Here is a 23279-nt window from a genome sequence, read left to right as displayed (position 1 = left end):
CAATGGTCCAGGTTTCTAAAATTTTTAAATGTTTACTTATTTTTGAGAGACAGAGGGAGAGAGGGAGCATGTGCGTGTGTGACCTGGGGAGGGACGGGAAAGAGCCGTGAGGGGGGAACAGAGGATCCAAAGTGGGCTCTGTGCTGACAACAGAGAGCCCAACACAAGGCTGACCTTAGGAACTGTGAGACCATGACCTGAGCCAAAGTTGGGGAAGCTAATTGACTGAGCCACCCAGGTACCTCCAGATTTCTAAATTTCTATATGAAATCTTCCAGAAAGTAGTAAAACTAGATCAAACCCAACCCTAAAAGTGCAAAGTTAATGGATGAAGGCAAGACCTGGGAATGTGGCCAATGATTTCATGGAATTAGCAACAGAGGCTATCATTTTTTTTAAAATTTATTGTGATACTATAGGGCAGTAAGGTGTTTTTTAAAAAGATTTTTAAAAGTTTATTTATTTTGAGAGGAAGGAAGAGAGAGAGAGAGAGAGAGAGAGAGTGGGAGACAGAGAGAGAGAGGGAGAGACTACCAAGCAGGCTCCACACTGTCAGTTCAGAGATCATGATCTGAGCCAAAAACAAGAGTCAGACGCTTAACTAACTGAGTCACCCAGGCACATGGCCCTGGGGCAGTAAGTTTTATATGTTTCTCTTTGGGTCATTGAGTCTGAGCATTTTTCCCCCACTTGACTTCCTCAAAGATTCTGATTTTCTTGAAATTGTTTATTTTTTAAGTAGGTGTCGGAGGCCGCGCCAGCTCCGACAGCTCCAGGGGTCCCTGAAGGATGGACGGTGTCGGCGAAAGAGAGTGAGAGAGCCCCGAGATTCTTTCTGATCACCAGGCAGGCATCTCTGTCCTGTCGGTTTTGGTATCTTTATTTTAAGGTTCAGCAACAAGATGATGTCATAGAAAGGAATTTCTTACAATGGGAGGCCTTTTGTGATATCAATTAACAGAATGTTCATAGTGAAAAACAGCATAACATACAAGTTAAATTGTATATAGATAAGCTAGGAGTTATTTTGTCTGGCCCTCAAGAAGATAAATGTTTCTGAATTGGTTTATTTGTGGAAACTACCATGGGGGCCCTAAATTGTCAGTCTTTGCACCTGGGTTTATGTTTTAGCTACTTTTATCTATCCTCATCCCAGTTGCCAGTGTAAGGGAGGGTGTTTGTGGAATGTAGGTCTTGAGGAAGGGACTGCTATGCTTCACCAATTAGCAAAGATATATGTAGTAACTTATGTTCTGCCCTGAAATAGGCTGTTTGTCTCAGGGCCAAGCTCAGTTGTAACTCTTGTGTTCTTAACCCCTTAAGTCTTGGATCTGCAAGGCCCATAGGAAGAGCCTTTTGACAATTGCCCATAGAGCTTTCATCTAAAGTCTCTTTTGTAAAGGCAGGAATATGCTTTTCCTTATGAGGTATCTGTATTCAGAATATGGGTCTGATATGGAATATTGTGAGGCCTGGTCAATACCAGCAGGCTCATTTCCAGCATGAGCCAGTAGTAGCAGAAGGAAATACTAGTCTTCATTTCTCATGGCAGAAGCTGTGCAAACATTGCCATTTCCTTGCTGTGATTGCCATCCAGAGAGGCCGGTGCAGCTCCTGGAAAGTAGGCTTCAGGCCCAGCACAGAGCCTGATGGGAGGCTTGAACTCACGACTCTGAGATTAAGTCCTGAGCTAAGACCAAGAGTCAGACTATCAACCAACTGAGCCACCCAGGCACCCTGATTCTTGAAATCTTATCTAAATGTTTTGATTTATCTTTATCAATTCCTTTAGTAACTATTTAGAAGTGTTACTGATGGACAAATGAAGGCTGCACTTGTTCTGAATTACCACAGCATACTGAGTGATTAAAATAGACTATTAAGAGAGACAAAGTCATCTCAATTATTAACTTTCTGTTGATAACTAATATAGCTATGGATTTAGAAGTCTGATTTTTAAATTCTTGAATGACAGAGAAATATTACATGTGAATGTGGAAAAAAAAAGTTTTTTTTTCTAACTTTTAAAAAGTTTAGGGGCACCTGGCTGGCTCAGTTGGTAGAGCACATGACTCTTGATCACATCTGTGAGGGATGTGAGTTTTGAGCCCCACATTTCATGTAGAGATTACTTAAAAATAAAATCTGGGCGCCTGGGGGGCTCAGTTGGTTAAGCATCTGACTTTGGCTCAGGTTATGATCTCACAGTTGGTGAGTTTGAGCCATGCATCGGATGAGCATAAGCCCTGCTTCAGGTGAGCCCTGCTTCTCTCTCTCTCTCTGCTCCTCGCTCACTTGCGCCCTCTCACTCTCTCTCAATCTTTTTGTTTTTTTAATGTTTATTTTTGAGAGACAGAGTGTGAGCAGGAGAAGGGCAGACAGAAGGAGACACAGAATCCGAAGTATGCTCCAGGCTCTGAGCTGTCAGCACAGAGCCTGACTTGGGACCCAAACTCCAGAACTGTGAGATCATGACCTGAGTCGAAGTCGGGCATCTAAACAACTGGGCCACCCAGGCGCCCCTCAATCAATCGTTTAAAGGAAGTTGAAATAGATCCTTGACAATGGTTTCTGTCTACTCACTGAAAGGTTCATTGTCAATAAAGTCTTCCTTCAGTGACTGACAGCAGTCATTTTTGGTGTAACCTAGCAAGTAACAGAGGCAGCCTTTATTTCAGCATCATGGCCTAAAGAGAATTGTCTTGCAGTTCTGGAGACTAGAAATCTGAAATCAAGGTGTCAACAGGGCTGTGAGGGTGAATCTGTTCCACCATATTTTCCTAGCTTCTGGTGGTTTGCTGGCAATTCTTGGCATCCCTTGGCTTGTAAAATTCTTAATCCTTAACAATTTTGCCTCAGTTTTGATTCTGGAAAACTTAGCACTTAGAATGAGATATACAAAGCTATTGTTTTTAAATTCTCAACCTACCGTAACTTCAACATTTAGAATGTAAGTTTATAGGAAAAAGAACCAAAAAAAATTGTGTCGTTTATTATTTTCTTGAATTAGTGAAGTATTTTCAAGAATCTGTGTCTAGATGCCATATGACGTGTAAGGAAATGCAAGGCACAGAGCTCTCTTTATGTCTGAAGGTATGCCACATCTAGAACACACAAGCTATAAACCGCTTCTAGACCCCGTTTTGTTTTGTTTTGTTTTTTTGCTTTGGTAATTTTATTTATTTATTTATTTTTACAAATAGTTTATTGTCAAATTGGTTTCCATATAACACCCAGTGCCCATTCCCACAAGTGCCCTCCTCCGTGCTCATCTCCCCCCTACCCCCCCACATCCATCAGTCCTCAGTTTGTTCCCAGCATTCAAGAGTCTCTCATGGTTTGCCTCTCTTCCTTTCCCCCACCATTTCCCCCTTCTTTTCCCCCATGGTCCTCCATTAAGTTCCTCCTAATCCTCCTATACGTGCAAACATGATATTTGTCCTTCTCTGCCTGACTTATTTCGCTCAGCATAATACCAGCAGTGTTTGAATCTGCTAAGGCATATTAAAATGGTCACTTTTACAAATTATTATTTATTGGTTCTCATTATATTCTCTCAAATACCAGACATATGATGTTCTCCTTCTATCTCTGGTGAAAGTGCCCCATGGCGTAGGCATGTGGGAGTGGTACCACCAGCTACACAGAGGTCAAATAGACCTTAGGAGTTAAGTGGCGGGGGACTAGAAGAGGAGGGTCACTATATCAGAGATAACCAAAGGTTAAACAAAGAGACAAAAAGAAGTCTTTTATTAACATTTTTAATATTTTTTCATTTTGAAAGATACTATATAATGATACAACTCATATACATAATATACATAATATACGGTGTGTCCAGTTTAAAGGAACAATAATAAAACCAATGTCATGTAAACATGACCCAGCTTAAGGAACAGAACATTATTACCAGCACCTTTGAAGCTTCCTGTGTGCCCCTCCCTGCTGGAACCTCCCACTACAGATAATTACTGAATTTGGTGTTAATCATCCTCTTGTTTTTCTTAACCAATATGTATGTATAGGTCTCTAAAAATGATTTGTCTTACCTGTTTTTGAATTTTATATAAATGGAATCATATTATATTCACTCATCTGTGACTTCTTTTATTCAAAATTATTTTATCCATATAATTCATTCATTTTCACTGCTGCTTAATATACAATTGTCTGAATATACAATTAGATATCCATTCTCTCATGGTTGTCTCCAGTTTTCTTCTATTACAAGAATGCTGCTGTGAATGTTCCCATACATGTCTCCTGAGGTACATGTGCAAATGTTTCTCTAATGATATAACTAGAAGTGGAATTATTAATTCTGTGCATATTCAACTTTACTAGGCAATTCTTAACAGTTTGGTGTGGTTAATGGCTGATAAAAATTTGCAGTTTTGAAAACCTGGACAAGCTTCAAATGAAAGGAAGAGTACCCAGAGGATTTGGAGGGGAAAAAATCAATAATCATAATCATAGACAATATTGTTTACCATGCACAAAGCAAGTGTTCTTTTATTTTCAATTTTTTAAAATTTACATTCAAGTTAGTCAGCATATAGTGCAATAATGATTTCAGGAGTAGAATCCAGTGATTCATCTCCTATGTATAATATCCAGTGCTCATCCCAAAAAATGTCTTCCCTAATGCCCCTTACCCATTTAGCCCACCCCCCTCCCAAAACCCCTCCAGCAATCCTCAGTTTCTTCTCTATTTAAGAGTCTCTTATGTTTTGTCCTCATCCTTGTTTTTATATTATTTTTGCTTCCCTTTCCTTATGTTCATCTGTTTTGTATCTTAAATTCCATATGAGTGAAGTCATATATTTGTCTCTCTCTGACTAATTTCAATCAGAGAAATTAGTTACCTAATTACCTAATCAGTCAGAGAAATTACCCTCTAGTTCCATCCACGTAGTTGCAAATGGCAAGATTTCACTCTTTTTGGTTGCTGAGTACTACTCCATTGTATATACATACCACATCTTTACCCATTCATCTGTCGATGGGCATTTGGGCTCTTTCCATGCTTCGGCTATTGTCAGTAGTGCTGCTATAAACATTGGGGTGCATGTGCCCCTTTGAAACAGCACACCTGTATCCCTTGGATAAATACCTAGCAGTGCAGTTGCTGGGTTGTAGTGTAGCTCTATTTTTAATTTTTTGGGGGAATCTCCATAGTGTTTTCTAGAGTGGCTGCACCAGTTTACATTCCCACCACAAGTGCAAAAGGGTTCCTCTTTCTCCACATTCTCACCAACATATGTGGTTGCCTGAGTTAATTTTAACCATTCTGACTGGTGTGAGGCATTATCTCATTGTGGTTTTGATTTGTATTTCCCTGATGATGAGTGATGTTGAGCATTTTTCATGTGTCTGTTAGCCATCTGGATGTCTCCTTTGAAAAGTGTGTATTTGTGTCTTTTGCCCATTTCTTCACTGGATTATTTGTTTTTTTTTGGTGTTGAGTTTGATAAGTTATTTTTAATTTATTTTTTAAAAAATGTTTTTATTTATTTCAGAGACAGAGGGAGAGGGACAGCGTGAGCAGGCGAGGGTCAGAGAGAGGGAGACACAGAATCTGAAACAGGCTCCAGGCTCTGAGCTAGCTGTCAGCACAGAGCCTGACGTGGGGCTCGAGCCCACGAATTGTGAGATCATGACCTGAGCCAAAGTTGGATGCTTAACCGACTGAGCCACCCAGATGCCCTGAGTCTGATAAGTTCTTTATAGATTTTGGATACTAACCCTTTATCTGATAATGTCATTTGCAAATATCTTCTCCCATTCTGTTGGCTGCCTTATGGTTTTGTTGACTGTTTCCTTCATCATGCAGAAGCTTTTTATCTTGATGAGGTCCCAATAGTTCATTTTTGCTTTTGTTTCCCTTGCCTCTGGAGACATGTCAAGAAGCTGCTATAGCCGAGGTCAAAGAAGTTATTGCCTGCTTTCTCCTATAGGATTTTGTGGGCTTCCTGTCTTACATTTAGGTCTTTCATCCATTTTAAGTTTATTTGTGTGTATGGTGTAAGAAAGTGGTCCAGGTTCAATCTTCTGCATGTTGCTGTCCAGTTGTCCCAACACCATTTGCTGAAGAGCCTGCCTTTATTCCATTGGATATTCTTTCCTGCTTTGTCAAAGATTAGTTGGCCATACATTTGTGGGTCCATTTCTGGGTTCTCTGTTCTGTTCCATTGATCTGAGTGTCTTTTTTGTGCTACTACCATACTGTCTTGATTACAGATTTGTAATACAGCTTGAAGTCTGGAATTGTGATGCCTCCAGCTTTGGTTTTCTTTTTCAGGATTGCTTTGACTCTTCAGGGTCTTTTCTGGTTCCATACAAATTTTAGGATTGTTTGTTCTAGCTCTGTGAAGAATGCTAATGTTATTTTGATAGGCATTGGATTGAATACGTAGATTGCTTTAGGTGGTATCAACATTTTAACAATATTTTTTCTTCCAATTCATAAGCATGGAATATTTTTCTATTTTTTTGTGTCTTCTTCAATTTCTTTCATAAGCTTTATGTATTTTTCAGAGTAAGCATTTTTTTTTTATTAATGTTTATTTTTGGGAGAGAGTGAGAGAGCACGCACGAGTGGGGAAGGGGGAAAAGAGGCTCTGAAGCTGGCTCTGCACTGACAGCAGTGAGCCCAACGTGGGGCTCAAATTCACAAACTGGGAGATCATGACCTGAGCCGAAGTCAGACCCTCAACAGACTGAGCCACCCAGATGCCCCACAAAGCACGTGTTCTATGCAGAATGAGTGCTTCGGTGGTGGTATCTATGACTGTAGTAAACTTACCCATCTCAAGCCTGGTCATATTCCTTAGGTTGCTCTTTCGGTTTTCAATAATTCTATGTTCTATAAAATCCTCAGTCCTGGGTACCAGTGATCCAAAGCCCAAAGAGCCTATGAAATAAGCCCATTTTCTTTGGGAGAAAAGACTGACCCAATAAAATTTAGGTCATTCACTGAGAGATGCAGACATTCCAGGAAACCCATGGCTCCAATTCACAGTCGGAGCTAAAGCCAACCTTGAAAATGCAGCTGTAAGACTAGCTGTGTTAGTCACTGCATTCACCTGCTTCTGCCTCTGACAATACTTACTGGAAGGAATGTAAATTGGTATAATCTTTTTTGAAGGCAGTTTGGTATTACCTATCAATGAATATTTAAAGCTATCAACCTCATATTACACTAAAAATATATTCTGTAGAAACACTGGTACAAGTACAAACAGATGTAAGGATGTTCACTATAGTTTGTAATAATGAAAAATTGCAAACACCTAAAATTCCACCAATAGGGGATGGCTGAAATTATAGTGTAGTCACACAATGTGATGCAACGAAGCTATTAAAAAAGATGTCCCACAGAAAAGCATGTTGCAGATTCTGTTTTTATTTAAAAAATACATAAAACGTTTATTTATAAATAGAAAGTCAGGAAGAGACCACTTAATTATAAATAGTGGTAACCTTCAGAGTAGGGGTAAAGGGAGGGGGGCTATAATAAGAATTAAACTTCTTTATTTTTTTATATTTTTAAAATATTTTATTTACTTCTGAGAGAGAGATAAGAGACAGCGTGAGCAGGGGAGGGTCAGAGAGAGAGGGAGTTACAGAATCCAAAGACAGGCACCAGGCTCCGAGCTAGCTGTCAGCACATAGCCCGACGCGGGGCTTGAACCCACAAACTGTGAGATCAGGATGCTTAACTGACTGAGCCACCCAGGCGCCCCACCCCAAGAATTAAATTTCTAAAAAGGATATTATGGGGAGCCTATGTGGCTCATTCAGTTAGTTGAACTTCAGACCTCTGATTTTGGCTCTGGTCATGATCCCAGGGTCGCGGGTGGGAGCCCTGCATTGGGCTTCACACTGAGCATGGAGCATGCTTCAGATTCTCTCTGCCCCTTTCCCCTACTCACATTCTCTAAGAAAAATAAAAAAAATTAAAAGGAGGCACCTGAGTAGCTCAGTTGGTTTAGCATTCAACTTCAGCTTACAGGGTTCATGAGTTTGAGCCCTGTATTGGGCTCTCTGTTGTCAGGGTGGAGCCCATTTTGGATCCTCTCTCCCCCTGTTTCTCTGCCCCTCCCTGGCTCTTTCTCTCTCAAAAATAAACTTTAAAAAAATGTAAAAAAAACAATTAGAAGGGTATCTTTTTTTTTCAGTGCAAAAAGGTGATTTTATTAAAGCATAGGCACAGGATCATGGGTAGGAAGAGTTGCATCTAAAAGGATATCATTTTACAAGGGGGAAAAAACTATAGGAAAGATCAACTGGATTCAACCTGAGCTTCCCTTGGGAAATACCTTTTTCACAGGTTCTATATATTCTAGCACCTAGTCCAGCATTTGACTGACACAGAAACCAATTACTACAATATGCAAGATGCATGAATGCATGTGCATGGACACGCACATAACCTCTGTTTTTTAAGTATCTGCAGTAGAATCACTGTAGTTAGGAACTCTTATTTACAATAAAGGCTCTTTGAAGCAATGCTGTTCAATAGAACCTTGTGTAATAATGGAAATGTTCTATATCTGTGCTGTCCTATATGGTAGTCACTAGACCAAGTTGCTTTATTTTTTTTTTATTTTTTTATTTTTTTTAATTTGTTTCTGAGAGAGAGAGAGTGTGCGAGTGTGAGCAGGGGTGGGTCAGAGAGAGAAAGAGATATACAGAATCTGAAATAGGCTCCAGGCTCTGAGCTAGCTGTCAGCACAGAGCCCAATGCAGGGCCTGAACCCACGAATCGTGAGATCATGACCTGAGCCGAAGTCAGACGCTTAACCGACTGAGCCACCCAGGCACCCCTAGACCAAGTTGCTTTAAATACTAGATATGTGGCTAGTGCTGTGGAACAACTGCATATTAAATTTTATTTCATTTTAATTAATTTAAATAGCATATATGCCTAGGATTAGACAATGAGGATTTGAAGGATCTGTTGAAATAAACAGGAAAATATACACATACACAAAATTTTGCATACAATTTCAAGAGATTCAGGGACCTTCGCAAGACCATCCATATGTCCTTACATCAGAAACCTTTGAGGCTGGGGTGCCTGGGTGGCTCAGTCAGTTAAGGGTCTGACTTCGGCTTAGGTCATGATCTCACAGTTTGTGGGTTTGAGCTCTGTGTCAGGTTCTGTGCTGACAGCTTGGAGCCTGGAGCCTGCTTCAAATTCTGTGTCTCTCTCTCTCTCTCTGCCCTTTCCCTGCCCATACTCTGTCTCTCTCAAAAAATTAAAAACCAAAAAAAAAAAAAGAAAAAACACCTTTGAAGCTGACTAAAAGAATGAGAATAAGATAAAGAGGACTAGAGGGGGAAAGACTACAGAACTAAAGAGCCAAGATGGAAAATGCTACCATTCAGAACCTCAGAAGGCAACAGACAAGGTATGAAGATAGCTTCTGCCTCCTTCCTCCTCCCACCACAGAGCACATTTACCTCACTGTATGTTAACTGTTTACTTGTCTTCCCCACAGTGGGCTGTACACTGCAGACTATATTCTCCCTAAGAGCAGGGACCACATCTATGTTATTTATCATTATATACAAAGAGCCCAGTATAAACCTAGAACACAGTTGGCACTCAAATATCTGCTCAATGAGTTTTCTCAGGCATCTGATTCTTGCCAGTCCTAGGAAACCAGAGCTCCTGAGTTAAGGAGGGTCTCAGTGATAAAAGGAATTGGCTGACTCATGAAGAGACACAGGGTTTTCACAAGTTGAGCAGATACTCAGATCCATGAAAATCTTGTCTCACCCAGACTGTTCCTATACCTTATTGTTCAGAGTCCCTTGTTAATATACAAGCCATGCAAAAACTTCAATAGTCAGTGACAGTGAGCCACACATACACTGGGGCCAGAGGGCCAAATGTCCTCAAAGCCTTTCTCCTTGGATGTTTCCTCTAATTCTCTACTTCTGGAATTTGCCTGCCTTCTCTCACATTGCCCCTCCACCTGCAATCCTTCTCTTATGTCTCTACCGGGCAAATTCTGACTCATTGTTCAATGTTTTCTCCCTCTGGGGAAACTGTGCTGGCACTTCCAGCCGGAATTATACCACATCTCCACTGGTTCCCTTTGTATTTTGCTCATCTCATCATGTGTACTCTGCCAGGGCAGGGCTATTCATTTTGTATCCCAGCATTAAATAATGTTTGGCATAGAACAGGGGACCGACCAGTATGGAGTACTAAAAGAATATAAACTCATTTGTTTTTCCCCACCCACACCACCACTGCTTAGCGTGTGCTGATCAAAGGCTATCGATTAGACTGTCTCATTCACACTGAAGAAGTCTGAAAACAAAAATTCAGGGGTACTCCAAAGAAATAGGAAATACATGACAGAGAAGTAATAAAAGGAAAAGAAAGGAGAAAACACTACCTGAACAGAAGTCAAATGGCTGACAGGTAGAAGTGCAGGGCAAGAAACAAGCAATAAGAACATCCTGAATATGGTAAAGGGAATTTATGAAAAGCCCACAGCTAACATCATGTAATAGTCAAAGACTGAAAAGCATCCCCTAGGCCATGAAGGAGACAAAAATGCCCACTTGTGCTCTGCTACTTCTATTCAACATTGTACTGGAATCACAATGAGATATCCAGAGCAATTAGACAGAAAAAGAAATAAAAGGCATCCAATTGGAAAAGGAAGAAGTAAAATTATCTCTAGTCCCAGATGACCTGAAAAAAAATACACCCCACACACAATTTAAGAATCCACACACAGGGGCACCTGGGTGGTTCAGTCGGTTAAGTGTCCGACTTTGGCTCAGGTCATAATCTCATGGTCCATGAGTTCAAGCCCCATGTTGGACTCGACAGCCTCCTTCAAATTCTGTATCTCCTTCTCTCTCTGCCCCTCCCCTGCTCATACTCTCAGTCTCTCAAAAATAAACAAACATTAAACATTTTTTTTTCAAAAAAAAGAATCCACCGCAAAACTGTTAAGCTAATAAATTCAGCAAAGTTGCAGGATAAGGCGTGCCTGAGTGGCTCAGTCGGTTAAGCATCTGACTTCGGCTCAGGTCATGATCTTGTGGTTCACAGGTTCGAGCCCCGCGTGGGTTCTGTGCTGGCAGCTCAGAGCCTGGAGCCTCTATCAGTTTCCGTGTCTCCCTCTCTCTCTGCCCCTCCCCATGCTGACAGCATAGAGCTGGATGTGGGACTTGAACTCATGAACCGTGAGATCATGACCTGAGCCAAAGTTGGACACTTAACCGACTGAGCTACCCAGGCGCCCCCCAAAATTTGATTTTTAAAATCCCACGAGCCTTGTTGCAGGAATAGAAGAGTTTATCTTAAAATTCATAAGAAATCACTAGACTTGAATAGCCAAAACAGTCTTGAAAAAGTTGGAAGACTCACTGGTCCTGATTTCAAAACTTACTACCAACGGCATCTGGGTGGCTCAGGCAGTTGAGAGTCTGACTTCCACTCGGGTGTGATCTTGTGGTTCCTGAGACTGAGCCCTGAGTTGGGCTTGCAGTGGCAGTGCAGGGATTCTGTCTCTCCCTCTCTGCTCCACCCTTGCTCATGTGCATGCACACTCTGTCTAAATAAATAAGCATTAAAAAAAAAAATCAAACCCGATGGCCAACAACTTAATCAATAGTGCCTAAGTTAAGAAACATCCAAAAAATCCTAAATGACTAGGTTTGGAGAGCTCCTGGGTTGGTGAACAAGAAGGCACTCACGTGCCAGGGGATGGCACACTGTAAACTCTACAGGGTCAGAAGCCCCAGTGCTCAGGACCCTTCAAGAATTTGCCCTATGTGACTCTTCATCTGGCTGTTCATTCATATCCTTTAATATCCTTTGTAATAAACCAATAATCTAGTAAGTAGTAAATAATCTAGTAAACTGTTCTTAAGTTCTGTGAGCCATTCTAGTAAATAAGTGAACCCAAGAATCCTCTGATTTATGGTTGGTCAGGCGCACAGGTGGTAACTTGGACCTGCAATTGGCATCTGAAGTGGGGGCAGTCTAGTGAGATGAGTCCTTAACCTGTGAGATCTGATGCTGTCTCCAGGCAGACTGTCAAAATTGAATTAAATTACGGGATACTCAGCTGGTGTAGAAGAATTGCTTCATGTGGGAAAACTCCCCACAAATTTGAAGCACAGCATATTCTTTGAATAGTAAGTAAAGGAAAACAAGTTTGTGTGTGTGTGTGTGTGTGTGTGTGTGTTTTCTAGGTATCTAAAATAGTCAAATACACAGAAGCATAGAGTAGGGGGCAAGGGAAAATAGGAAACTGCTATTCAATGGGTATAAACTTTCAGTTATCTAGATGGGTGATGGGTATAAAAGAGGGCACTTGTGATGAACACTGAGTGTTGTATGTAAGTGATGAATCACTGAATTCTACTTCTGAAACCAATATTGCACTGAATGTTAACTAGAATTTATTTAAAAATATTTTTTAATGTTTTTTTTTATTTTTGAGAGAAAGAGAGACAGAGAGTGAGTAAGGGAGGGGCAGAGAGAGAGGGAGGCAAAGAATCCAGGCTCTGAGTTGTCAGCACAGAGCCCAACGCGGGGCTCAAACCCACCAAGCGTGAGATCATGACCTGAGCTGAAACTGGACACTGAGCCACCCAGGTGCTCTAGCTAACTAGAATTTAAATAAAAATTTGAAAAAAAAAAAAAGTTGTTATATGAGATGATTAAGTTCTAGAGATCTGCTGTACAACATTGTGCCTATAGTTATCAATACTGTACTGTACACATAAAGAATTTGTTAAGGGGTAGATCTCATATTAAGTGCTCTTATTGTCTTACTGCAATAAAAAATTAAAATTTGTGAATCAAAGGACACTATCAATAAAATGCACAGACAACCTACAGAATGGGAGAAAATACTTGCATATCATTTATCTGATAAGGGTATTGTATGTAGAATACATGAAGAACTCTTAGAACTCAACAAAAGACAAACAACTCAAATTAAAAAGGGGCATAAGACTTAAATAGACTTTCTCTCCAAAGATATATAAATGGCCAGGAAGCACATGGAAAGATGCTCAGAGATGCTCAATAGGGAAATACAAATCAAAACCACAATGCAAGAACACTTCACTCCCACAAACACACCACAATCAAAACAATAGAAAATAACAAATATTGGTGAAGATGGGGAGAAATTGAAACCCTTGTATACTGCCAGTGGGAATGTAAGATGGCTCAGTTGCTATGGGAAAAAGTTTGGGGATTCCTCAAAAAGTTAAACACAGAGGAGAGCCTGGCTGGATCTCAGGGTTCTGAGTTCAAGCCTCACCTTGTGTGTAGTGATTACTTAAATAAATATGAATGTTCATAACAGCACTATTCACAATAGCCAGAAGGCGGAAACAACCCAAATGTCCATCAACTGATGAATGGATACACAGGTGTGGTATATCCATACAAGAGAATATTATTCAGCCATAAAAAAGGAATGAGGTACTGATACATGCTGTAAATCGGACAAATCTTAAAAACAGTATGCTAAGCAAAAGAACACAAACATCAAAGGTCACATATTGTAGGATTCAATTTCTATGAAAAGTCCAGAACAGGCAAACCCAGACAGACAGAAAGCAGATTAATTAATAGTGACCAGAGCTGTGAGGAAGGGCAAGTGCAGAGTGACTGTTTAATAGGTATGAGTTTCCTCTTGGTAGGGGAAATATTTTGAAATTAGGTAAGAGGTGATGGTTGTACAACCTTGTGAATGTACCAAATGTCTATCTTAATGTACCAAACTGCCTATCTTAAGATAGTTAATTGTACATGATTTTTACATTAAAAAAAAAAAAGTAAGGAAACCAAGACACACAAGGTGTTAGAAAAAGGGATGTATTTACAAACCAACAAGCTCCCTAACTATAGCTAGAGGAAGAGGACAGAAGGAGGTAGCAAATATAAGCAGATCCTTTAATAAGCCCAACCTCACTCCTGTAGAAACCCTGAGTACCAGCCCATGAGATCAGTTCCTACTCCATGGCCCATTCTTCTAGTTCAAGAAGCAGTCCCTCGGCCACAGCCTTCAGTCTTCTTGCCAGTCATCCTGTGCCCAGGCAGGCATGGGTGAAAAGTACTCAAACCCGGGTCCTTTATAACGCAGAGCATGCAGGAACATCACAAGGTCCTGGGGCAAGGGGTCCTGTCGCACCAGCCGGCACTCTGCACAGAGAGGGTCTATCTCTTGATTCACAGCATCTGTTTCGGCTGCCTTCTCTGGTGCCAAGGCTATTGTGTCCAGATCCTGAGGGGCTGCCTCAACTGCTCCATCCATCTTCTGGGCAGATGTAGCCAACTTTTCTAGGTGGTCCTTACCCAACACTGAGGAGGGAGCTGTAGAGCCTATGAGTCCCGGGGACAGATCGCCCTCACAGATATCTAGCACATCCAGGCTCTGTTTGGCCTGGTGCTCTGCCACAAGGTCCCGAAGCAGTTCGTCATCTGTTTTGGGAACGTGGCCGCCCCGGCCCCGGGAAGGACCCCAGGCAACAGAGTTGTAGATGGGGTCATTGAGAATGGGATGGCCCAGGAACTGGAGGTGGACTCGGATCTGGTGAGTGCGGCCTGTGAGTGGCCGGCACTGCACCACACTGGAGTGGCCATTGTAGCTCAGTCTCTGGAACACTGTCTCACAGGGCTTGCCCCGAGTATCTACACGGCACACCCCTACCTTGTAAGATACCACCAAGATGGGTTCCTTGCAGGTCACTTCCTCAGTGGGGAACTCCCCCTGCACCCGGCACACGTACTCCTTCTCCAGCTACATAGAAGGAAAGAAGGAGAAACTCAGCATAACGCTCCACCATTGGCCAGTTCCATGATTCTAGGTACGTTAGTTAACCTCTTTAAATCCCATTAACTTGTCTAGAAAACATATGATTAGAAAAGCATTTGTGGCGCCTGTGTGGCTCTTGTCAATTAAGCGTCTGCCTCTCAGGTCATGCTCTCAAGGTCTAAATTTGAATCCTGTGTCAGGCTCTGTGATGACAACAGGGGGCCTGTTTGGGATTCTTTCTCCCCCCCCCCCCCAAATAAATAAATATACAAGCTATTTTAAAACAAGCATTTATCTCACAGGACCATTAACAAGGATTCAGTGAGTTAGACTCTAACGTACTTGGTACTGAGCCTGGTACTCAGTAAACACTCACAATCAGATCCAAAATTACAAGCCTCAAGACTACAGTCAGTACCATTTAACTCTTCTCAAGCTTCTTCCAACTTCATCCAGAATTTTTCTACCAAGTAGGCTCTCCTCATCTTAAAAATCGTAGTCATAAAAAAACAAACAAAACCAAAAAACACCTTGGTCAGCCTGTCAGCACTTTAAAACTTAAAAACGGCAAGCTACCAAGAAAGGCAGTATATATGCCATCTCGAAAGGTCTTTTGAAACATAAAAGATAATAACCTGTCTTTGGCATTTTCAGTGTTGACCTTCCTGAAGATGAGAAGATTGGCCAGATAACATGAAGGGCCACTTCAAAAGAACTCAGTGACATACTTTTGATACAAAGGATCCATGAGTCCAGGAAGTGGATGCAGAAGACAAAAGCCCAGCTCACCTGTCGGTCCCGAACCTGCTCATGAATTCTCTCTGAGACAGCTGCTGTCTTGGCAAACATTAGGACACCTGAGGTAAGGCGGTCAAGCCGATGCAGTGGATGTAGCTCCTTGAGCTGGTGCTCCTTGCCCAGGATGAAGATGACACTATTGTGTCGGAAGCGGCCACAAGGATGGACAGGAATGGAAGAAGGCTTGTCTACAACCACCACATCCTCGTTCTCAGCTAGCAGGCGGACAGGATCTGCTGTGACTGGTGGCTCATGCCTGTGCACTCTGTTTCGCAAGAAGTCATTGTCCTGCCAATGACAAAGGCCAATCATCAGCCCAGAGGCCAGCAACCTGTGGTCAACTTCCCACACAGCTTCCTGTTCCTTACTGATACACAATGGTCACAGCACATCCTTAACCAGAAAACGCAGTGTGCATAGTGTATTCTTATTTTGCAAAAGTACAGATAGACACCCAGGCAGATGGTAGGCACTGAGAAAGTACTAGAAAGATATACATAAAAATGCTCTGGTGATATTTCTGGGTGGTGGTATGGATGTTTTTTTTGGTTTTGCTCATTTGTATTTTCTCTACAATAGTTATATTTAAAAGGTAAAGTCTTTTTAAAAAATTAAAGGTAAAGCTTTCTAAAATGGAGGTGAAAACCTTCATAAAATCATCACTTACTGTGACCTTGAACAAACAACACCAAGATCTAAGTCCAGACATCCGGTCTCTAGACTTGAACTGTCACAGGCCCACTGTACATCACTTAACTTCTCTGGGCCTCAGTTTCCTCATTCCCAGTAAAATATGAGAGTTAGGCCAGACCTATACCTCTCAGAATAGCAATAGGAGAGGGGATTCAAACCACTTATTCTCCCAATGCTTAAATCGTCTTGTCTCCGCTCACCAACCTGGTGAATCAGCGTTACTGACGTGGGTGTCTGGTAGTTCTTGGCTGTGAGGGACTTTTAAAGGGTCAAAGCACTAAACTAGACAATTCTAGTTTCTATCCCTGACATTTCACAATTCTACCACATCAGGCTCTATGATAAATGCTTTTTAAAAATTTTTTTTATATTTATTTATTTATTTTGAAGGGGGAAAAGAGGGAGAGAGAGAAAGGGAGAGAATCCCAAGCAGGCTCCGTGCTGTCGCAGAGAGCCTGACTGGGGCTCCGACTCAGTAATTGTGAAATCATGACCTGAGCCAAATCCAAGAGTCAGAAGGTTGGGGTGACTGGGTGGTGCAGTAGATAAAGCCTCTGACTTCAGTTTAGGTCAAGAACTCACTGTTCATGAGTTCGAGCTCCCCATCAGGGGGAGCCTGGAGCCTGCTTCAGATTCTGTGTCTCCTTCTCTCTCTGACCCTCCCTTGCTCACACTGTCTCTCAACAATAAATAAATGTTAAAAAAAAAAAAAAAAAAAAAAAAAAANAAAAAAAAAAAAAAAAAAAAAAAAAAAGCCAGAGGCTTAACCCACTGAGCCAGCCAGGCACCCTTCTACCATAAATAATTTAAGTAGTAGTTTTAAGAACACAGGTTTTGGAGGTGACACTGTTGCCTTACCTCTCTGAAGCTCACTTTAGTTCTGTTTCCTCACAGGTAAAATGAGGTAGCAATACCTACCCCACAAGGCTGTGATTAGAATTCTATGTTAAGTACATACAATGCTTACCTCTGTGCCAGCACACAGTAAGGAGACATAAGTGAGAGGCTCTATTATCACTATTTGTACTGAGATCTATAATGCAAGATAGTGATCAGTGCCAGTGCACAAAAGGAGCTTTGAAAATTCCAACTTCTGTCCCTTGGAAACAATGAAGCCGCCTGGATGGAAGGGATAAATGGGCTGAGTTTTGAAGCACAGAGGCTACTTTTGCGGAGATGGGACGAGAGAAGGGGGCTAAAAGAGTGTTCCAAGTGAAGCGAAAATGCTTCAGGATTACCTAGATTTTACTCCAGTAACTAAACCCTGAATTATTACTCTGGAATAATTATTAACTCTGAAATGACCCCTGACCCCTTTCCTCGCCCGCTTTCGGCCGGCCCCATCAGAACTCCACCTTGAGAACAATGCTGAGGTCCTGTACTGGCTGCTCGTTTAGGTGCAGGCGCCCCGCCCGGACTGCGGCCTCGTAGTAGGCCAGGGGTTGGGCTCGGAATTCGGTGCTGAAGACGTGCAACAAGCTGTGGCCCACCCAGCGGCCTTTGCAGTAGGTTTGGAAGTCAAAGTAATAGGGCCGCACTTTGCGCAGGCCGCCCTCGAAGTAGTAGCTGGTCTCTGCAAAATGGTCATCGCCGAAGCTCACCCCTGCCCGCCGCTTCTTCGGGGGTGGCACGACGCGCTCCTTGGGGGCGTCCCGTCGCTTCCTACGCTGGCCTGGGCCTGAAGCTGCGACTAAGGCCTGCTCCTCGCTCGCTTGGGTCTGCTTCCCGTCCTCCAGGGCCGGCTCCACTCCCGGACCCACCGGCTCCGGGCTCCCGGAGAGCCGCTCACCACTCGCGACGCCACTAACGTCTCCATTTTGTTGAGCCGGAGTCTTCAGCCCTGTCGCTGCCTCGGCCCCGGCTGAGAATGCTTCCGTCATCGGACCCCTACAACCACCCCAAGTAATGGGAGCACGGAGACGCCAGAGGTGGAAGTACCCTTGTACGAGAATTGGGAGCCACGCGCGGCTGGTCAGCCACATGACCCACTGGCCCCACGTTCTGCGTCGCGATCTGAGGACGTCACCGGGTAACAGCCAATCAGCGAGGCCCAATGCCGAGGCAGGGACTGAGAAGAGTAGTGAGTGAGCGAGTTGAACGAGCGGAGTTGCAAGTTGAGAGGCGGTGGGTGAAAGTAAGGGAGTGAATTGAATTGAGAGGCTGTGAGAATGACTCACCAAAAGTGTGGATTCCGTGTAAATATGCTCAAAGCCCGTTGGGCCTAGGAAAACGAAAGGAGCTTTACAAAGCAAAACAAATCAGAATGAGGATTGTTAAACTCTCTACTAGGAACAGCCATGCTGTATACTTTAAAGCGTGAATATTATAGTTTGTGACTTATAACTCAATAAAGCTGTTATGTTTGTGTTTAAACGCACGTGGGCGCACGCGCGTGCACACACACACACACACACACACACACTCGATAAGCAATGTCTTCACACGTATCCTTCCCCTTAACAGTAGAATTAAAGAGCTCTCATTTGCCTTCCATATGCTCCAGTTCTGGAGATGGAAACCGCAAGTGGATCAATAGATGTCTTTGTCACAGTTCCTAAATGCAAAATATGAAACCAACTCTGGTTAACTTCATCAGATAGGGGAACTATTGAAAGGATATTAGTACTTCATAGAATACGTAAGAAAGCTGGAAAACAGGTTCAGAAACCGCCAAATCAAGAGAAGACAAGGCCTCTGAAAACCAGCCACAGGACATAAGGGTGAATAATATGGACTGTAAATTGGATTTCAAGAAAGTAGGCTTTTTAAAAAGAATTTTTTGAGAATGTGTCTGAAGCACGGACAAGAAATGAGAAATCAGAATATTATAGAAAGGGAATTCTCGTGGGATTGTATAAAACCTTGCTTCTCAAAATGTGGTTTCTGGATGAACAAAATGGGAAACACCTGGCAACTTGTGGGAACTGCAGACTCTTGCCCCCCCTCCCTACTACTGAATGAGAATCTGTACTGTTTAATGTTTATTTATTTTTGAGAGGGGTGGAGCAGGAGAGGCAGAGACAGTGGGAGACAGAATCTGAAGCGGACTCCAGACTCTGAGATGGAGAGCACAGAGCTCAATGCAGGGTTTGAACTCACAGACTGCAAGATCATGACCAGCCAAAGTGGGTTGTTTAACCAAATGAGCCACCTAGGCTCCGGATAATTTTTTTTTTTTTTAAAGAGATGGTCAGAGGGAGAGGGAGAAAGAGAATCCTAAGCAGGCTCCACATCCAGCACAGAACCCGACATGGAGCTTGATCCCACAACTATGAGATGATGATCTGAGCTGAAATCAAGAGTTAGACACTTAACCGACTGAGCTACTCAGATGCCTCTAAAATTTTTAAATTATTATTTTTTATTTTTAGAGAGAGAGAAAGAAAAAGAGTGCGGGCAGGGGAGGGGCAGAAGGGGGGGGTAATCCCAAGCAAGCTCCACACTGTCAGTGCAAAGCTTGATGTGGGGCTCAAACTGATGAACTGTGAGTACAGGACGTGAGCCAAATCAAAAGTTGGATGCTTAACCACTGACTGAGCCACCCACGCACCCCAAGAATCTGTATTTTAACAAGATTCTCAGATGATTTGTCTGCATATTAACGTTTGAGAAGCACTGGCATAGACCATGAAAAGTAGACATTTATCATACTCTTTGGATATCCAGCATCTTCTTAACACTCTTCTTTTGTGTGAAGACTTTCCCACATTATAAGTACTGCCTCCAATGATGTGGATGGAGCTAGAGTGTATTATACTAAGTGAAATAAGTCAATCAGAGAAAGACAAATACCATATGTTTTCACTTACGTGTGGAATTTAAGAAACAAAACAGATGAACATATGGGAAGAGGGGGGGAGAGAGGAGAGGGAAACAAACCATGAGAGACTCTTAATGACAGAGAATAAACTATGGGTTGATAGAGGGAGGTGGGGGAGATGGGCTAACTGGATGATGGGTACTAGGAGGGCACTTGTTGTGATGAGCACAGGGTGTGGAATGTAAGTGATGAATCACTGAACTCTACTCCTGAAACCAATATTGCATGGTATGTTTAAAATTTAAATAAAATTTAAAAGATGTATAACCTCCAAGAGGTGTAAGCCAGAAATCAGGCCTTCCCAGATTCCCTTGCAGTTTGGGCATTCCTCACCTGGACTCCACTGATCAGTCAGGGCCTGTGGTTCAGAGGCACACAGCAGAGGAAGCAGGCACAGTATAGAACCCATGTGTGACAAGATAGCATTGGAAACATCTGGGTTTTTTTTTAAAAAATTGAAATGTTTGAGAGAGAGAGAGAGAATGGGGAAGGAACAGAGAGAGAAGTGGACACAGAATCTGAAGCACGTTCTAGGCTCTGAACTATCAGCACAGAGCACAGCATGGGGCTTGAACCACGAACTGTGAAGTTATGACCTGAGCTGAAGTTAGACACTTAACCAACTGAGCCACCCAGGCACTCTGGAAACATCTGTCTTTTTTTTTTTTTNGTACACTTAAGTAGTGTGTACATTTAGTATTTACTTTTTATGTGTTTTATTTTAGATGGACATACTGCACCATAAAATTCATTTAAAATATAACCTATAGTATTTCATAATATGTTCTTCATTATTTTATTTTATTTTATTTAAAAAAATTTTTTTTAATGTTTTATTTATTTCTAAGAGAGAGAGAGACAGTGTGAGCAGGGGAGGTCAGAGAGAGAGGGAGTCACAGACTGAAACAGGCTCCAGGCTCTGAGCTGGCAGTCAGCACAGGGCCTGACGCGGGGCTCGAACCCACGAACCGCGAGATCATGACCTAAGCGAAAGTCGGACGCTTAACCGACTAAGCCACCCAGGCGCCCCTGGAAACATCTGATTTGGAGCGCTAACAGTGAGGGATTCTTGTGTCCAGTGCTCGGTCAGCAATGTCAGCTGCAGTGTCTATGTTCATAGGCATTAGGGTATTCCCTCAGTGAAGTTTAGCCACTGTTCCTTGCTGTATAGACTCCATGTCTCAAACTGTGACCCATCTTGAGATTCTGTGAAGTACTTAATATCCTTTAATCCTGTATTGTACAATAGAGTAATCATTAGCCACATGTGGCTATTTAACTTTACATTAAGTAAAATGAAAGAAAATTTAAAATTCAGTATTTCAGTTGCACAAACTGCATTTCAAGTGCTCAATAGCCACAAACTAGTGGCTACCTTTTTTTCAAGGTTTTAATTTATTTATCTTGAGAGACAACGAGCAAGAGAGCACGCACATGCATGCAAACGGGGAAGGGTCAGAGAGAGAGAGAGAGACAGAGAGAGACAGAGAGATTGAGAATCACAAGCAGGCTCCATGCTGTCAGCACAAAGCCCAGTGCAGGGCTCAATCTCATGAACTGTGAGATCATGACCTGAGCTGAAATCAAGAGTTGGATGCTTCACAACCAGAGCCACGTTCATGCCCCAAACTAGTGGCTACCTTATTGGAGAACTCACATACAGAAAAATTCTATCAGCACAGAGAGTTCTATTGGACAGAGCAACTTTAATCTTTTTTTTTTTTAACTGCTTATACTAGTTGAATGAATTCTATTGTTTGAACTAAGAATTCCAACTAACTTATTATGATAAGGATTTAAGTCATTAAGAGCAATGGGAGATCATCAAAGAGTTCTTTACATGCGAGTGCGCGTGCGTGTGTGTGTGTGTGTGTGTGTGTAACATGATCTGATCTCAATTTCCAGATCACCTTGGTTGCACCTGGAAGAAGGAACTCAAGAGGGAATCACAAGCTCTAGCTGCAGCTCTGTGTGGTCTCTGACTATAAGAATTCTAATTCAAATATTCCCATACCAAACAAAGTTTGAACATTTGCTAGGCATCATTTGGTTCTGGAGATACAGCGGTAAAAAAGACATGGTTCCTGATCTTAATGAAGGCCTATGCTGGTCAAAGATACAAATAAAAAACATATTTGTGCTAAGTTACGCTTCGGTTAATGCAGAGTCTGAGATAGAGGGATGTGACTGCCCTTATGTGGCTTCCCAGAAGGAACAGTCCTTGGGAAGTGGCAGATCACCACGGCTTTTGGAAGTCCAGGATCTGGTTTCAATTTATTCAGCACACACACTAGTTAAACTCAGGGGACATCAGTGAATCTGTAAGGGTACCAATTTGTTAATTTGCAACTGTAACTTTAAGTTAGAAAATGTATTCCATTTCATACCAGTGACTATTTGTGTCTACTGTTAAAGGCACCCTCATGCTTGTTCAAGATATCTGAGAGGCCACATTTGAAATAAAAAGTTTATTTATGAGTAGAAAACCAGAGGAAAGAGCATAAGTGAATTGAAAGGTCATGGAACAGCTTGATGAAGTACCTGTAAACCTATGACAGTGACCCTTTCTATGAATCAGATGCTTTCAGATTCATGTATTCAGTTCTGGTGGCAGTTGGAGGACTCTGGGGATTCCTCACTGGTAGACTTGGCTCTGGACCCCCTACTTATTCCCTATAAATAAGCACTGAAAAAAATCTTGCCTATTATTTGCTCCTTTGCTTTCTAATCTTCTTGCTTTCCACTTCCTTCTGTCTGCACATGCTCTCTAAGAATGGTTATAAATATGAGCAATGGAGTTCCTTATAGTTCCCTTCTACATGATGGGAGTTATTATCACCATAGCCACTTTGGCCTTGGACACATCTAGAGGCTTTATCCTCAGACAAGTTACGTCAACTGATGGTTGGCTGATGTCTTTTCTCACATGTTTGTTTGAGAGAGAGTAACCCGGCCCTGGGAATTAGGGGTGGAGAGGTGGGGAGAGGAAGGGTTGCATCTCAGCGAACTGAGAATCCCTGAAAGATATCAAAGGTCATCTCCTTTTTGAAGCCTTCCTAACCCACTCCCATGACACTCTCTCCTTTATGTACACCGGCAACACTTCTGTCATATCTTCTGTAACTCTTTGCTGTTATTTGTAATATTGTCTGCTC

The 23279-nt window shown here is 42.2% G+C and overlaps 1 protein-coding gene across 2 annotated transcripts; it reads right to left on the bottom strand.

Moving 5' to 3' along the window:
* Positions 1 to 13857: 13857 nt before the first annotated feature.
* RPUSD2 (RNA pseudouridine synthase domain containing 2) lies at positions 13858 to 18294 on the bottom strand. Of its 2 annotated transcripts, none has more exons than XM_039232837.1 (3): positions 17660 to 18294; positions 15603 to 15899; positions 13858 to 14798 (listed from the first exon to the last, which is right to left on the bottom strand). In XM_039232837.1, exons 1-3 carry the CDS (start codon positions 18284 to 18286, stop codon positions 14064 to 14066), a joined length of 1659 nt encoding a protein of 552 aa, XP_039088768.1. In that variant the 5' UTR covers positions 18287 to 18294; the 3' UTR covers positions 13858 to 14063. The 2 variants fall into 2 exon arrangements, with proteins under 2 accessions (XP_039088768.1, XP_039088769.1); XM_039232838.1 differs by having other exon boundaries at positions 17906 to 18294.
* Between the last annotated feature and the right edge of the window lie 4985 nt (positions 18295 to 23279).

Source organism: Hyaena hyaena, unplaced genomic scaffold (assembly GCF_003009895.1).
Source record: "Hyaena hyaena isolate Hyena2069 unplaced genomic scaffold, ASM300989v1 scaffold_70, whole genome shotgun sequence".
Taxonomy (NCBI): Eukaryota; Metazoa; Chordata; class Mammalia; order Carnivora; family Hyaenidae; genus Hyaena; species Hyaena hyaena.
The sequence above is the reverse complement of the archived record's forward strand: the minus strand, read 5'-3'. Positions and strand labels throughout refer to the sequence as shown.

Bases quoted from the DNA above. Each gene is read 5' to 3' on its own strand.
- RPUSD2 (XM_039232837.1), bottom strand. From the start codon at position 18,286: ATGTGGCTGACCAGCCGCGCGTGGCTCCCAATTCTCGTACAAGGGTAC. The intron at 15,900-17,659 runs GTGGAGTTCTGA...TGTCATTGGCAG, and splicing joins ACCTCAGCATTGTTCTCAAG to GACAATGACTTCTTGCGAAA. The intron at 14,799-15,602 runs GTGAGCTGGGCT...CCTTCTATGTAG, and splicing joins AGCAGGTTCGGGACCGACAG to CTGGAGAAGGAGTACGTGTG.